Source organism: Drosophila novamexicana, unplaced genomic scaffold, assembly GCF_003285875.2.
Source record: "Drosophila novamexicana strain 15010-1031.04,08,12 unplaced genomic scaffold, DnovRS2.1 tig00000960-arrow-arrow-pilon, whole genome shotgun sequence".
NCBI lineage: Eukaryota > Metazoa > Arthropoda > Insecta > Diptera > Drosophilidae > Drosophila > Drosophila novamexicana.
Window position 1 is genome coordinate 18,497 of NW_020824833.1, and position 14,935 is coordinate 33,431.

The 14,935-nt window shown below is 42.9% G+C and overlaps 3 protein-coding genes across 4 annotated transcripts; all 3 read right to left on the bottom strand.

Moving 5' to 3' along the window:
* Positions 1 to 1,438: 1,438 nt before the first annotated feature.
* On the bottom strand, positions 1,439 to 4,165 carry LOC115765405 (protein ultraspiracle). Its single transcript, XM_030708944.1, has one exon. The coding sequence runs from the start codon at positions 3,243 to 3,245 to the stop codon at positions 1,770 to 1,772; it is 1,476 nt and encodes a 491-aa protein (XP_030564804.1). The 5' UTR covers positions 3,246 to 4,165; the 3' UTR covers positions 1,439 to 1,769.
* Positions 4,166 to 4,677: 512 nt separating this feature from the next.
* Positions 4,678 to 5,265, bottom strand: LOC115765406 (E3 ubiquitin-protein ligase RNF126). Its single transcript, XM_030708945.1, has 2 exons — positions 5,011 to 5,265; positions 4,678 to 4,954 (listed from the first exon to the last, which is right to left on the bottom strand). Exons 1-2 carry the CDS (start codon positions 5,196 to 5,198, stop codon positions 4,693 to 4,695), a joined length of 450 nt encoding a protein of 149 aa, XP_030564805.1. The 5' UTR covers positions 5,199 to 5,265; the 3' UTR covers positions 4,678 to 4,692.
* A 367-nt stretch (positions 5,266 to 5,632) lies between these two features.
* LOC115765265 (G-protein coupled receptor moody) lies at positions 5,633 to 13,766 on the bottom strand. 2 transcript variants are annotated; one of them, XM_030708751.1, is made up of 5 exons: positions 13,055 to 13,766; positions 10,981 to 11,103; positions 10,479 to 10,619; positions 7,936 to 8,939; positions 5,633 to 7,859 (listed from the first exon to the last, which is right to left on the bottom strand). In XM_030708751.1, the coding sequence occupies exons 2-5, from the start codon at positions 11,100 to 11,102 to the stop codon at positions 7,159 to 7,161; spliced, it is 1,968 nt and encodes a 655-aa protein (XP_030564611.1). In that variant the 5' UTR covers position 11,103; positions 13,055 to 13,766; the 3' UTR covers positions 5,633 to 7,158. The 2 variants fall into 2 exon arrangements, with proteins under 2 accessions (XP_030564611.1, XP_030564612.1); XM_030708752.1 differs by lacking the exon at positions 13,055 to 13,766 and adding an exon at positions 11,183 to 11,263.
* Between the last annotated feature and the right edge of the window lie 1,169 nt (positions 13,767 to 14,935).

Genomic DNA, 14,935 nt, shown 5'->3' on the forward strand with positions numbered 1-14,935 from the left:
CCAAAGAAGAAGAAGAAGAAGAAGAAGCAGCAGCAGCGCCAGGGGCAACACCAGGGACAGAATATTACGTAGTCGCAATGCTCCCACCCATCTGATCGCTCTCGGCCCAATAAGAAGTTTATTTTTGGCCCATAATGTGCGTCGTCAGCGGCGAAATTTCTTTTTGTTGTTTTTTTTTTTTTCATTTTTCATTTTTCATTTTTGTTGTTCTTTTTTCGAAAACAATATTTATTTTTAGACTTAGTTCTGTGCGTTAATACCATATTTCTGAAAATATGTATTTAAACGCAAAACATACATTAATTTAATAAAAAAATTGAAAGAAATGCCCGCCACAGATCCACAGATCCACACACTGACAGATAGACAAATAGACGGACGGGCAGACAGACACACTTTTGACAAGAAGGCCAAAAACCACCAGCTGAAGCAGCAGCAGCAGCAGCAGAAGAAGAAGCAGAAGAAGCTCTGTCAATTTCTCCCAATTACATATTTTGTACATTTATTTGATTAACAAAATGTGCCTTTTTTCCAATTGGTTTGGCTACACTCTAGTATTGTAAAACGAATTGGTTTCCAATTAGCACATAGCACGACCATGAACATTTTCCAATTGGCAGTTGTTAGTTCGAGTAGATGTTGAGATGCTCCAATAGGCACTCGCTATACTCCGTCTGGAGTGAATGTATTCCAATTGGAATTGCACGTTATATTCCTTAAATTACAATTATATTCAGAATCAAAAAGCAAACTAACGTGTACAGTGAACGCTCAATTGACGACGACAGAAATTTCAAAATGTACCAATTTTAAACTAATCAAAACAGAATTAAATTGAAAAAAATTAATAGTTTACAATTCGAATTTGAAACCAAAAATAGAAAAGTATTCAAACAATTGTTTGGCAAAGCAATTTAAGAATAGTCAAGATTTATATATCGAGATATATATATATATATATATATATATGAACAATATATCGCTTAAGTAGGAATTTTCCAGTTCTTCAATAAATATTTAAAAACAAAATGAAACAAATTGTAAATTTCTTTTCAATATGGAAACGATTCAAGGACATATCAAGAGCAAAAAGTTTGCAGTCAATCGGTTGCAGCTAACGAGTGTTCACTGTACACGACTATTCGCTGCACTTCCATTCATTTCTGGGCATTCTGGACAGCGACAAATTCCAAGGTAAAGGAAAACACTTGCTCACACACATGTTGCATATATAATATATATCTATATATATATATATATATATCTGTATATGATTATACATAGATCTGTGTACACGTGTGTATATAATTATAATTCGCATGTATTTTATAACTTGTGGGTACAATTATTTTAAGAAATAATTACAATTTGTTTATGTATATGTATAGATATATATGTATATATATATATATATGTCATGTTTTATTTTGTGTTTTGTTTTTTCGTTTACACAACAATAAACGGTTCTCAATCTTAAGGAAAACATTTTCTAGTTTGCAAAAAAAATTATATATTTATATATATATATATATATATATATATAATTACATAAAAAAAAAAAAAAATTATGGTATTTATCAATTTAAAAATTATCAAAGACCTTGGTGTGTGTGAAGGGGTGTGTGGAGCGGGTGCAGCGGGGGGTTGGCAGAGAAATGCAAACAAACTCAATCACAATGAAACAATCAATCGATCAATCGATCAACGATAAACGGCAATCGATTCGTTCTATCGATAACAGGCAACAGTTTCCGATAACTTATCGAAATTCACTCTGAATTCAGCATCAGGCCCGGCGGCGGCTGCGACTCCAGCTGTTCAATAAACAGCTCATCCAGCGGCCGATCGCTGATGATGCGAAAGAAGAAGAGATGATCCAAGCACTTGAGACTGATCGAACGCAATGCGGGCAAACGGAGCAACAGCTGGGCGAATCGTCCATCGTCGCCGGGATGTTCCAGGCGGCAGTGCTCGTCGAGGCAGGCGTAGACCTTCTCACGGCACAGCTCGATATCGGCGCGATTCTTGATGCCGCGTATATCCGGATTATACAATATGATCGCCTTCAGGCAGGACAGCTCGCGTCTGTCCAAATTCAAGCGCTTCATCTTGACGCTCAGCTCGGACAGTATCCGATCAAAGATGGCGTGCACGCCCGCCTTGATTGCGCTGTTCCGATGATACGAGAAACTCTGGTTGAGGAACAGCTGCTGCGGCTGCAGCACCGGCGATCGCCGCTCGAAGGCGCTATCATGCCCGATCCCAGCGAGCGCATCGTCCAGCGATTCGATGCTGCACCAGGCCACATTCGCAATCAGCAGCTCGTTCCAGGCAGCCTTTAGAAGTATCACCTGATCGTCCAGCGGCAGCTGGGCAAAGTGCGGCATCAGGCGCGCATATTCGACCATCTGATACAGCTGTTTGTTCACCACCTGGCAGAGCGCCGAGACGGCGCCCTTGTAGTCCGGCTGCACCGTTGAGTTGGGTCCGACGCGCAGGAACGTTAACGCCCGATCGCCGCTATGCGCCTCCGCACGCTGTTCCGCATCCAGTAGACGCTCAATGGTAAAGTCGCGGGACACGCTGTTCGTCATGAAATCATCGGAGGCGCTATTTGTGCCGCCGACGCCGCCGGAGCTGCCAATGCCAATGCCACCGCCGCCGGCAGCCAGGCCACCGCCAGCAGCATTGCCGCCGCCGCCGCCGCCAGCTGCGCCCAAGCGGCCCGTGGAGGTGCGTGCGCCGCGCTGTCGCTCCTCCTGGACGGCCTCGCGCTTCATGCCGCACGAGAGGCACTTCTGATAGCGGCAATATTGGCAACGATTGCGCTGTCGCTTATCAATGATGCAGTTGCGATTCTCGCGGCAAGCATATGTGAGATCCTTGCGCACTGTGCGCTTGAAGAAGCCCTTGCAGCCCTCGCAGCTGTAGACGCCATAGTGCTTGCCACTGGCCCGATCTCCGCAAATGGAGCACAAATGCTTAGATCCGCTAAGCGGATGATTTGGCGGATATTGTTGTTGTTGTTGTTGCTGGGCGGCCGGCGCCAATTGATTCTGATTGTTATTGTTGTTGCTGGCCGGCAGCACGTTGACCATGTTCATGGCCTGCAGAAAGGGCACTGGACTCTCGGCCTTGGGCGAGAAGCTGCTGTTGTTGCTGTCATTCAGCTGCGATATGTCAGGCTTGACCTCCTCCTTGATGGGACCCAATCGAAAGCCCGCGTCCTGATCGCAATTGTCCATACTTTCCTCTTCTTCTTCTTGTTATTGCTCTTATTGTCGCTGTGTGTGTGAGTGTGTGTCTGTGTATGCGTGTGTTGTGCGGGGCTGCTGCGTGCGACTTTCCCCACTGCAGTTTCACTTTGTGGTCGACAGGAACGCCACCGTGTCGCAGTCTGGCAAACCGAAATTGTGCATAAATTGCAGTTGATTGCATTTACATAATTTGTGCCTTGCTTTTGCCACTGTGTATCCGGTCTTGCACCTTATCGCGTTTCTTATTTGATTTGATATTTGCCAAAATCCAGAATTTGCATACACTGGCTTTTCTGACTAATGATTAAAATACTTTTCGCGTCGACATTTTTTCTCAACAAAGACGAAATTCACCACATCGACTTGAATTCACCAGCAACCAGTGTTGTCCAGCGATTGTAAATTGTGGCGGCTGGCAGACGCACTAACTTACACTCGCACTTACACTCATACACACGCACAGAAATTCAAACAAAAGCATTTGGGCAACTATTTTGCTTTGGCTGCTTTGTGTTTGCCAAATGCCAATTATATGTGCATACTTTGCAATGTAGCCAGTTAAACAACCCTGTTCATAGCATAGCAGCACCACAACCACATAGCCAGCGGCAGAGTTCTCACCATAAGCAAAAAGAGCAACTCTGTGTCTGTCGCAATACAATTCTTGTTGTACTGGCAAAACGCAGACACGCACACAAGCGCAGCCAGACGACGCAAACACACACAGACGGCAACGACCCTCCTTGCAATTATGTGCGGCATATGCAAAAAAAAAAAAACACACACTCACACAAATGAACAGGCAAACACACATACTTGCGTACATATGGACAAAGCGCCAATTCCCCGGCTCCAGCCTCGGCCTAAATAACCGACAAGGCAATCGCCAACCAACAACAAACAATGAATTTCGAGAACGCGCCTACAACAAACAAAGCATAGCACACTAGATCGAGTCCACAGTTAAGATCAAAGTCAAATTAATTTTCAAATTTAATCTAGTTTTATATAGAATGCACGGTGCAACTTACTTGCATGCGCACTTGTTTGATTTCACACAGTACGAGGCTCCGACTGTTTAAACAGTTTTCGCACTATATTGCTGTACACACACACATGCACATATACAAACATTGACAAATTGATGAAAAACAATTGATAGATGCGTTTATTTGCAATTATCTTTACCGAACTGATCTGCCGTCCAATTCAAACACACTGCAAATAAAATACTCAAATATGCTAAATGTACTAAATTTGACCACACAAAAATACGATTGTGACAGACACAAACTATCGATAATCGACTATCGGCAAAGCCGCCAAAATGCAGCGCTGATCATTCAATTTAAAGGTGAAGTTTTTTTATCTTATCCTACATTTTATTCTATAAATATATATATATGTGTGTGTGTGTATATATATAGTTGGCACTTTAGTCTGAATCAGTAGAATCGCAAAGACGGATTGTTAAACTCCTGATGCGTGCATTTAAATACTCAATCTCGTCGCGATAAAGATCCGATTCATACAGAAGATTTTGGTACTCGCTGGTCAAGTCGCTTGGACTGCTGCTTTGTCCAGTTGAATGCGACTGCGTCTGTGCCAGACTTTGGCCCTGTTCCAATTCCTCAAAGTTTAAATAAAGCTGAAAATAGTCTTCGCCGCTGCTGCGACAAATCGGACAACTGTCTGATCTGTCCAATGGAAACGAATTAATATATGTTTCCAGTTTAATTCCGGATGCACTTACTCCTCCCACCAGCGCTGCAGGCACTGCCAGTGAAACACATGACCGCAGCTGCCGCCGTAGATCTTATCCGTCGCCCCATAACGCTCCGAGCAGATCGGGCAGCTCACATGGCCTCCCCTGTTGTTAGCGCTGCTCCAGCTCCCGCTGCTCCGGCTGCCGCTGCTGCTGGTGCTTCGATTGCCACTCATTATCGTACTGAACTAATGCCACATATAAATCGCAACAGATGCGCTCAAGAGAATTGCAGTTCCGCTTATCAGTTGCTCGTTTGTGCCGCCCGCTGGGCCTCCATCCACCAAAATATCAATAAAATACGGAACCAAACATGGATATATCAATAATGGGAGACAAAGAGCCAATATTTTGGGTGTGACAGATTCAGGCCAGCCGATGGCATCAATTAGATCTCAGATCCAAAAAAAAAAAAAAAATGTACATCAAATTATTGAGGCTCATTTGATGAAAAACTGTCAAAAGTAAAAAGAACGCGACTTTTTGAGTGATTCAATAATTCATTAAATCAATTCAATTAAATTCATTGAAGGCTTTGCAAATTTCGCTCAGTGTACAGCGCGCCGATCTCCACAGTCTGGGCGTGTCTCCCTCTCTCTCACTCTCTCGCTCTCTCGCTCTCTCACTTACTCTCTAATTCTCTAGCTCAATAAGAGATAAGCTGCAATATGATTAGGCTAGGCAAAATACATATTCCAATATTTGTAGATTGATTAAAATATGTTCACATAAGATTTACTGAACGAATTGTTTTGTATAAGTATTATTGTATATTCGATTGCTTTACAGTGCAGCCCATATAAAATATATATATATATATATATATGTGCGAGGGATCTATGCTATGATAGGTACAAACAAACATATATAGTTAGTGCTACAGATATAGTTTATATATAAATACATATATGGAATGTTTTATGGCATACTATATGGGTTAACAATCTAGCTATCAAATGTGGTCAAGGTCCGCAATAGACCCAATCGGAGCTCAACACGATTGTAAGGAAAAAAAAAAAAAACATAAGGAAAAAAAAGATAGTTTACAATTTTATAAATAATATTTAAAAAAATATATAATATATATAAAAATAATTAAATAAGCTCTAGTCGAACGTGATCGACAATTGAGTGTTTCTTGCCCATAACTGTAACATGGAAGCATAACATAATAACTTGAACATGAGCTGTTAACAGTGGACAAAAATGTTAATGAAATGTACAAATATAATGTTCTTATTAAGCAAAATTGAGTAATTAACAAATTGAACAGTTTTCAGATTCGAAAATATGTTTCCATAAATGAATCATAATTGGAGATATATTTTATCAAATGGATTTGTTGCCTTGCTTATGTCAGACATACGGATACGGACTTTAACGATGGTTATGCATATCGATAACATATTTTAAGAATTGAACAACATATACAGTTTGAGCTTGAGGGATTTGGAGATAGACGGGTTAATACTAAGTGCAGACAGCGATAAATATCTATAAGTATGTTACGATTACGATATATATGTATGAATGTGCCACAACTGATATTGGGAGCACAATAAACCATTTACGTTTTACGATTTACGATATACATATATGCATTTAAACGGGACTGAGTACTTGTTATAACATTTACGATACATATACATGTATTCATATAACGTGTGCCAGCTACCATTTACGATTTACATATCGATATTGAGAGATACGATATACTGTTTACGATAACGTATATGTACACTCCGTAAACGATGTTGGGGATATTCTACCATTTACGATATAGGTAAATACAGGATATGATACGTCGATTTACATATTTATATAAACGCAATCAATATTGAGAACTTGGCTTATCGTAAACGTTATTAATAGCACGATATATAATTGACGACACACATGTTATACCATAACGGCATAGATATTTGTATGCACATACCGTAAACGAATTTGCGAGCTCAGTATACTGTTTGTGATATATGTAGTATATGCCTATAATTATGTCGTAGTCGATATTGAATATACGATATATGCTAAACGATATGTACGATATACTATATATATAACGTACGTAGTGGTGGAAGGAGCTGTGGTGGGGGGGAATGTAACAGTTACGATATTTGGAATTAAAGCATTTCGTTAGTCTTTTGGATTTGGAAACTTTGTGGGCACTTTGCTAGCATCCAGCTGATCCTCGCCCTGGTCGGATGGGACAGATGCCTGCTGCAGTGCATCCTTGACCGAAGCCTTGTCGCTATAAGATTGGTTTCTCTTCGGACTGTTGACGTTCATGTAGATGGGCGATTTGGTTACTTTGCTGACTGACAGCGCCGTCGCCGTCGGACTGGGCACTGCGGGCAGTTCCTCCTCCTCCAGTATAATATCGTCCCCCACCATGGTGATGCGACGCAGCGGCGCCGCCGCCGCCGACGGCGGGGAGCCAGCTGCGGGCCGATAAACGGCGCTGTTCTGGCTGTGCCCGCTGCTGTTGAAGCCGTTGTTGATGTAGGAGTGATTGCTCTTCTTGAGCGGCAGCCGGCTGCCGCCGCTGCTGCTGCTCGGTTGAGCCGTTGCCAGCGTTACCGATGGCGGCGGGGGCGTAACCAATGGCGGCTGATTCGTTCGATTTATTAGATCTGGACACCTGGACATCAGCTCCAGTGACTGAGGCGACGCTTTGGTCGCCGGCAAGGACTGGCAATCGGATGCGGGCGGCGGCGTCGCCGCCGACGTCGCTGCAACCGCCGCCGCCGCCGCCGCTGCTGCTGCTGCGCCGGCGGACATCTGGGAGACAAGGGTGCGGCTGTGGTTGTTGCTCAATCCGGTATCTTTCCATTTCTCTAAAACGAACGGAAAGCGTGACTTAGTGGATGTGGTTCGCATGCAACTGAACTAGCCATAGCCCATGGTACATACCTGCGGCGCTGCTGGCACCGTTCGTCTTGCCGAAGGGCAGCAGGAGCCTGGCCGGCTGGCAGAGGACGACCGTCTTGTAGGCCTTGCGATATTGCTTGTTCATGATCACATAGATGATCGGATTGATGCAGGCGGACAGGTAGAGCATGATGTAGCTGAAGATATGCAGGCTGGGATGCTCCACATCCTTGTCGGCCACCTTGACTATCGTAATGGGCAGATAGCAGATGACGAACGACAGGAATATGGCCAGCACCATTTTGGTAATGCGCCACTCGTTGCGCTTGGCGCGCACCTCACGCTGATCCTTGACCCGCGACTGCGGCGGCGGCTGTTTGCCTGCAACTGTCAACGCCTCGGGCACATCCGTCGAGTAGCTGCTGCTGCTGTCGGTGGACACACGACTGGCTGTCGCCGCCGCCGCCACCGCCGCCACCACGGCCGGCTGCACTGGTCCATCCTGGCCAGCGGGAGACGCGGCGGCCACTGGCCGCAAATTGTTGGGTATGGAGTTCTGTTTGTTGGCATGCCGCTTGAGCCGCTGCTCGGACTTGTGCACCACCCAGAAGATCTTCGCATAGCAGGCTATGATCACCAGGCAGGGTATCACAAAGGCCGTTATGAACAGCGTCGTCTTGCTGCTGTGCCCGTGCGCGTCGCTCATTATGGAGCACGTCTGCAGCCGGGCATCGTAGCCGAATCGACCCCACGCCCCAAGCAGCGTCGGCAGCTGCATTCCATAGGAGACCAGCCAGCAGGCGGCGATCATGATCGCGATCCAGTGGCGCTTATAGATCCGTGCATAGCAGCCATGGTGGGTGATCATCACGTATCGATTGATCGTGATCATCGCGATGCACAGCAGCGAGACCCCAATGTTGCCGTACTGGATGAACGGAATGAGGCGGCAGAGCACCGGGCCATGCCGCCAGGTGCCCTGGACAAAGCGCAGACCCTGAAAGGGCAGCACCACGGCGCAGAACAGCAGATCCGCTATGCAAAGGCTGTACAAATAAATACAGGGTATTTTTTTTTAATTGAGTGCAAATCAACTGCATTAACAGAGTATTTTATTGTTTTTTAACTTTAACTTTAATAAAGTAATGAATACATTTAATTAATTAACGTATTAGGCAAGAGGTTGAATCACTGAGCCAGCTCGAATCCGAATTTTCAATTTATGCCCTACCATGAAACGAGCCTTTGGCTAAACTGAACCGAACCCGACCCGAAACATTTCCGTATAAAAACCTTTGTCCATTATCTAAACATATTTGGAAGTTGGCAAATTTAAACAGAGAACAAATCTAGCCCGAAATTTCTGCATGAAAATATTGATGGCTTGCAATATTTACAGTAGAACGGGCAAAAATTGAATTATAAATTGAATTCGCTCAAAAATGTTTTAAGTATACAAAAAAACGAGCACATTGAACTAGTTCCAACTAGTTCGTGAACCGAACCACCAACCTTTCTTTTGCAGCCCTCGAATTAATGCTCACTCTCTTACTCTCTCTTTCTCTTTTCATCACATAACAAGTTAAGTTGGCTGCGCTGTTTGTTGTTCGTTTTTTATACCCTTGCAAAGGGTATTATAATTTTGTCGTGAACTATGTAATAAATAGAAGGAGACATCTCCGGTTTCATAAAGTATATATATTCCATATCCGTCTGTCTGTTTCTATGCGAACTAGTCAATCAGTTTTAAAGCTATCTTCATGAATCTTTGCGTATGTCCCTATTGCTGTTGCACGCAGTACGTATGTCGGAACCATATATCATATAGTTGCCATAGGAATGATCGATCGAAAATTAAGTTGTTGTATGAAAAACTTTTTTGTTTATTAAAGTATCTTGACTAAACACGGCATTTATTAGTTTTACTATGCCCCTCATATATGTGCTAAATCCTATCAACATCGGACCACTATATCAAATAGCTGCCATAGGAGCGACCAGTCGAAAAGTAGGTTCTTATATGAAAAACTTTTTTGTTCATCAAGATATCTTGACCAAACTCAACATTTAATTGTTTTACTATGCTGTTCATCTATATGGGAAATCCCTACAACATCGGAACACTATATCATATAGCTGCCATAGGAGCGACCAGTCGAAAAGTAGGTTCTTATATGAAAAACTTTTTTGTTCATCAAGATATCTTGACCAAACTCAACATTTAATTGTTTTACTATGCTGTTCATCTATATGGGAAATCCCTACAACATCGGAACACTATATCATATAGCTGCCATAGGAACGATCGGTAGAAAATAAAGTTGTTTGAAAAACCTTTTGTTTTTCAATATATCTTAACCATACTTGGCATTAACTATTTTTCCTGTGCTTCTTAGATACGGGCAAAGCATTATGAAAAGGTTGGGTCTGCAAGGGTATTAGATCTTCGGCGTGCCGAAGATGATCATTCTCTCTCGTTTTAGTTGAATTTGTCTAATGCACAATTAATCCAATATATATGATTTGTTGCCCTCTTCAATGGACTCTCATTAGATTAATTAAGAAAATTGTTTTTTTGAACCTACCTGATGATAAAGGCGGCGGCCACATTGCGCACCTTGGGGCACTTGAGGAGCGCGACAACGGTCAGAAAGTTGCCGCAAATGCCGACGATCATGATCAGAAAGGTCATGATCGCCGCAAAGGTCAACAGCGATTGCGAGAAGCTGCAAATGATACGAGAACAAATTATGAAAATTATGAATTCGTTGGCATTTGGATAGTTGAGGCGATCGCAGCGCTGATCCTTGAAGTGATCGTGATCGACCTTTAGCCCGCCGCGTCCATATCATATCTGCCGTTGCAGTCGCCGTCGCAGTCGCTGGCCAAGAGACGCCGGCCATTGTTCACAGCCGATCCTCGGGACGATCGTTCGTCTGAGTGGCCCGCAATCAGCTTGTTGTGGGGGATTGTGTCGAGCGGCGCTTGAAATGGGCCGCGTAATATTAACGATCGGTTATCAGACCTCTCACACTGCGCTATAATTAACCAGCAGCTGGCGCTGATAGGGTGTCGAGGGCAACCTACCCGCTTTCGTCCACAGCATCCAGGCCGCTCGCTGGGCCCGTCGGCGCCGCAGACAGCATATCATCCATGCCATAGCCCAGGCCCGGACTCGGACTGGGACTAGCAGTTGTGTCGTCATTCATGCTGCAAGATAAGGCGAGTTCAGAGAGAGGCACATCAATACTTTCCGCTTGGGGCAGGCTCCAATGCAGCTCAGCTCTACCTGATCAGCTCGGCCAGCCCTTAACTTGTCACCCAAAAAAAAAACCGAAAGAAAGAAAAATCCAACCGATCGAACGACAACCGAGCACCGCCAACTGCCAACTGGCAACTGGCAGCTGGCAGCTCAACTTCGGTGCAACCCGGGGGCAGTACCGGGCCGTACTCCCCGCCCCAAGACAGCAAGCCCCACCCTACTGCCACCAGCCCGTTTTGTGGCGGCACCCGTTGGCGAGTTTTGTTTTCTTTGCACTACAATAAATTAGTGTCAATTAAATAATTTAAAGAGGTCAAACACAGCACTCAGTAGCTGCGGGTGCAAAGATCAGCGCCGAACCTTAATTAATTGAGTGTGCACCACATCAACTAATACATATGCATATACATATATATATATTATATATATATCTATATACATATATATATATATATATGCATGAGACATGCCGGAACACTTTTCACTTTACTTTATTTCTCAGTAGTAGCTGACGCCCAGTTAAATATGACAAAAACGCATGCTAGCTGTAGATCGGGTATGAGAGATACCCTGTAAGTAGGTCTGCTTCACAAGCACACACATGACTCGCAGCCTGAAGAGACTTCGCCAATTTATCGCTTTTCTATCTTCTACAACCCTTACATAGAAGTTTTTCAAAACTTAACGAAACACTTCGTTCACTTTTTTGTTAACTTAATATGCTAATTTGCGAAAAAGCGTAAATTATTATCTAGAGTTTCGGGCAGCTATCGCCAATTTATCGTTTTTCTGTCTTCTAAGAAGTTTTTTAAAACTTAACGAAACATTTCGATCGCATTTTCATTCATCTATTATGCTATGTAACTGTTTTATATGCGAAAAGCATTTATTATTATCTAGAGTTTCGGCCAGCTATCGCCAATTTATCGCTTTTCTATCTTCTAAGAAGTTTTTCATAACTTAACGAAACATTTCGTTCACTTTTTCGTTAACTTAATATGCTAATATGCTAATTATCTAGAGCTTCGGCCAGCTATCGCCAATTTATCGCTTTTCTATCTTCTAAAAAGTTTTTCAAAACTTAACGAAACATTTCGATCGCATTTTCATTCATGTAACTGTAATGTAAGCTATGTAACTGTTTTATATGCGAACAAGCGTCTAGAGTTTCGGCCAGCTTTCGCCAATTTATCGCTTTTCTATCTTCTATCAGCATCAGAATCTACCAGGAATATAAAATTAACGCTTGTATCAAATCACGATACAAACAAACACTGAAATTCCAGCCTTGTATTTGAAGCACTTTATTGTTTACGCAAAATCCAAGGCAGCTTTTTTATTTAATTCTTTTCTCGAATGTCAGCTACAATATGAGACGAGAGGCTGTCGCGAATGCGTAGAGGAATGTGGGAACCTAATCATATTCTTGAATATTACTGAGAAGCTGACGCTTCTAGAATTATCGGAACATAGTTTATAATAAGTTCTGCAATGCAAATAATTCCTATTTAAAATTGCTATTAATAATAAGTTTTTTAACAATATTTATGCTTCATTATATTAAAAAGTTCCGATTTGATAAGCCTAATGCAGAGAATCTCTTGGATATTCTGAGGCTATAGATCGACGGATCGTTGGATTGGTAGATCGTTAGGTTATATAAAAAGCTGAGCATAACTAAGAATCGACTTGAATAGGTATCTGACAGGTACGTATATAAGTTCATTAAGTACGTATACGCAATATCAGAACGTGACAATTTTTTACCTTTACATCTGAGGGATTAGGCACATTGTTAGATCAGGCAAACAAATGTTACGTATACGCCGTGTCCAACACCTAACGAGGCTGTTTGTTTGCGATATTTGTGTACTTATCTTATCAGCTTAGAGAACTCACCTGGCCTTCTGGTGTGGCACATGCGATTCGTAGAGGTAGACAACTTGTCCCAGCTGTGCTGACGTTCACGATCCGATCACCGATCACTGATCACTGATCACCGATCACCGATCACAAATCACAAATGACGCACTTACTCGACCCGCTGTGCTTATCAGACATTAGTTTGTTGATTATTTCACGTAATTGCAGCTGTTAGAGAGCAAATCTCGCTGCGATGCGACCCAAAGTCAGCGCTCAGGTGTTTATGAGTAATAACTGAGCCAAAACTTCACTCAGGTGAACTGAACTTAACTGAACTTAAGCCAGCTCTGACAAATGTAAACAGTTAACGATTTGCGCTCGCTGTTGCCGCCGGGTTATTCACGAATGCTGAGCGCATTGAGTTAGGGGCCTGCTGCAGGCCAAGGGGGGGCAGGGGGCCGGGGGCCTGTCGGATGATTCAAAATTGCGGCAACGAGCGTTCGCGATCATGACTAATACATTTGGGATTCAAGCAGCTTGCAGACTTTCGCATATACAGGTAAAAATGTTGCAAGCACACACAACACACACAAACGCATTTGTCGCGTTATTCACAATAAGAAAAGAACAAAAAAAATATCAGCTACAATTCTTCAAGGGAAGAGCGCGATCAAAACAAAACGCACGAAAGCAAACTAACTGTAACGGTTAAATGGTGTTCGACTGCGCGCTCGCTTATTCTGCGTTTGTCTACGACGACTGCACATTATCGAGTGCCCGCTTTTGGGGCGGCAGCTCTGTCGTCGTCGCTGTCAATTGATATTCACCGTTGGCTGTTGACAATTTCGCTCTATACGCACACACACACACACACACTCACACACATGCGCTCTCTCTTTCTGTCGCGCGCACATTTGCTCTCACTGACCGTACGCTCTCTGCTGGCGATTACTGTTTTTGTTGTTATTGTACATATTTGTCAGACAACATTGCAGAGGGCGGCGGGGGCACATGCGATTCATGCGATTGCCGATCGCGTTAGATACTGCATGCATGTTGTGTGAGTTTTTGTTTGTGTATTGCTTTTATTTCTTTTTTTATAGATAGGCGATACGCACAACGAAACGCGACGCGGCGCGCAATTAACCATTCTCATCGCAACTATTGCATAGTGAAGCGCATACTCAAGCATAAATAAATACATGCATACATACATACATGTACATATGTATGCATATACCCCATAACAATACTTCAATAGAGGGCACCATGTGCCCTGCCCTTCAGATAACGTTAGAAACTGTTTGAATATCCTGTCAAGCATTATTTAATTCCTTTGCAGCACTGAAAAGCATCGACTGGAATTTTAATATTTCTAATACGATTGTATAAGGCCAAACTATCTATTAACCTATTTATTTTTTTAAGTATTACTATGCGCATTTTCGGGGAAATTACCCGCAAATAAGTACATTCATGTATGAAATGTTATACATGAGCTGCATGCGTTGTGGAGAGCACGACTGAGTGTATTGCAGAAATGTACGCAGGGCTGCATTCTCGCTGGGCATTTGTGTTTGGTATTTTGTTGTCAGTATTTGCGATATGCTGCCCTGGTTTTTTAGGATGTCGCCATTTTACGTTACATTTGCGCTTGCTCAGTTTGCAAATTTGTTTTCACAAACTTAAATTGAAATTCGAGAGTTTGACTATTGATTAAAAATAGTTTGTCAATTTGTGATTATATTGATTCAATTTAATAAAAATTAAGTTATTCCAACGCGTTAAGGACGCCAATTCAAATTGGAACTGTCGATTGTTGCCACAGTGTTGCCACCTCGTTAACATTTCAGTTCATTTGCAAAAGCTGCATGAAAAGGAGTATTTTGCACATTCATGATTGCATGAAATGGGGAA

Excerpts from the sequence above, each read along its gene's own strand:
- LOC115765265 (XM_030708751.1), bottom strand. The coding sequence starts at position 11,102 with ATGAATGACGACACAACTGCTAGTCCCAGTCCGAGTCCGGGCCTGGGC. Across the intron at positions 8,940-10,478 it reads GCCGCCGCCTTTATCATCAG|CCTTTGCATAGCGGATCTGC; the intron begins GTAGGTTCAAAA and ends TTATTTGTACAG. Across the intron at positions 7,860-7,935 it reads CGGTGCCAGCAGCGCCGCAG|AGAAATGGAAAGATACCGGA; the intron begins GTATGTACCATG and ends CGTTCGTTTTAG.
- LOC115765405 (XM_030708944.1), bottom strand. The coding sequence starts at position 3,245 with ATGGACAATTGCGATCAGGACGCGGGCTTTCGATTGGGTCCCATCAAG.
- LOC115765406 (XM_030708945.1), bottom strand. The coding sequence starts at position 5,198 with ATGAGTGGCAATCGAAGCACCAGCAGCAGCGGCAGCCGGAGCAGCGGG. Across the intron at positions 4,955-5,010 it reads CTGCAGCGCTGGTGGGAGGA|ATCAGACAGTTGTCCGATTT; the intron begins GTAAGTGCATCC and ends TCCATTGGACAG.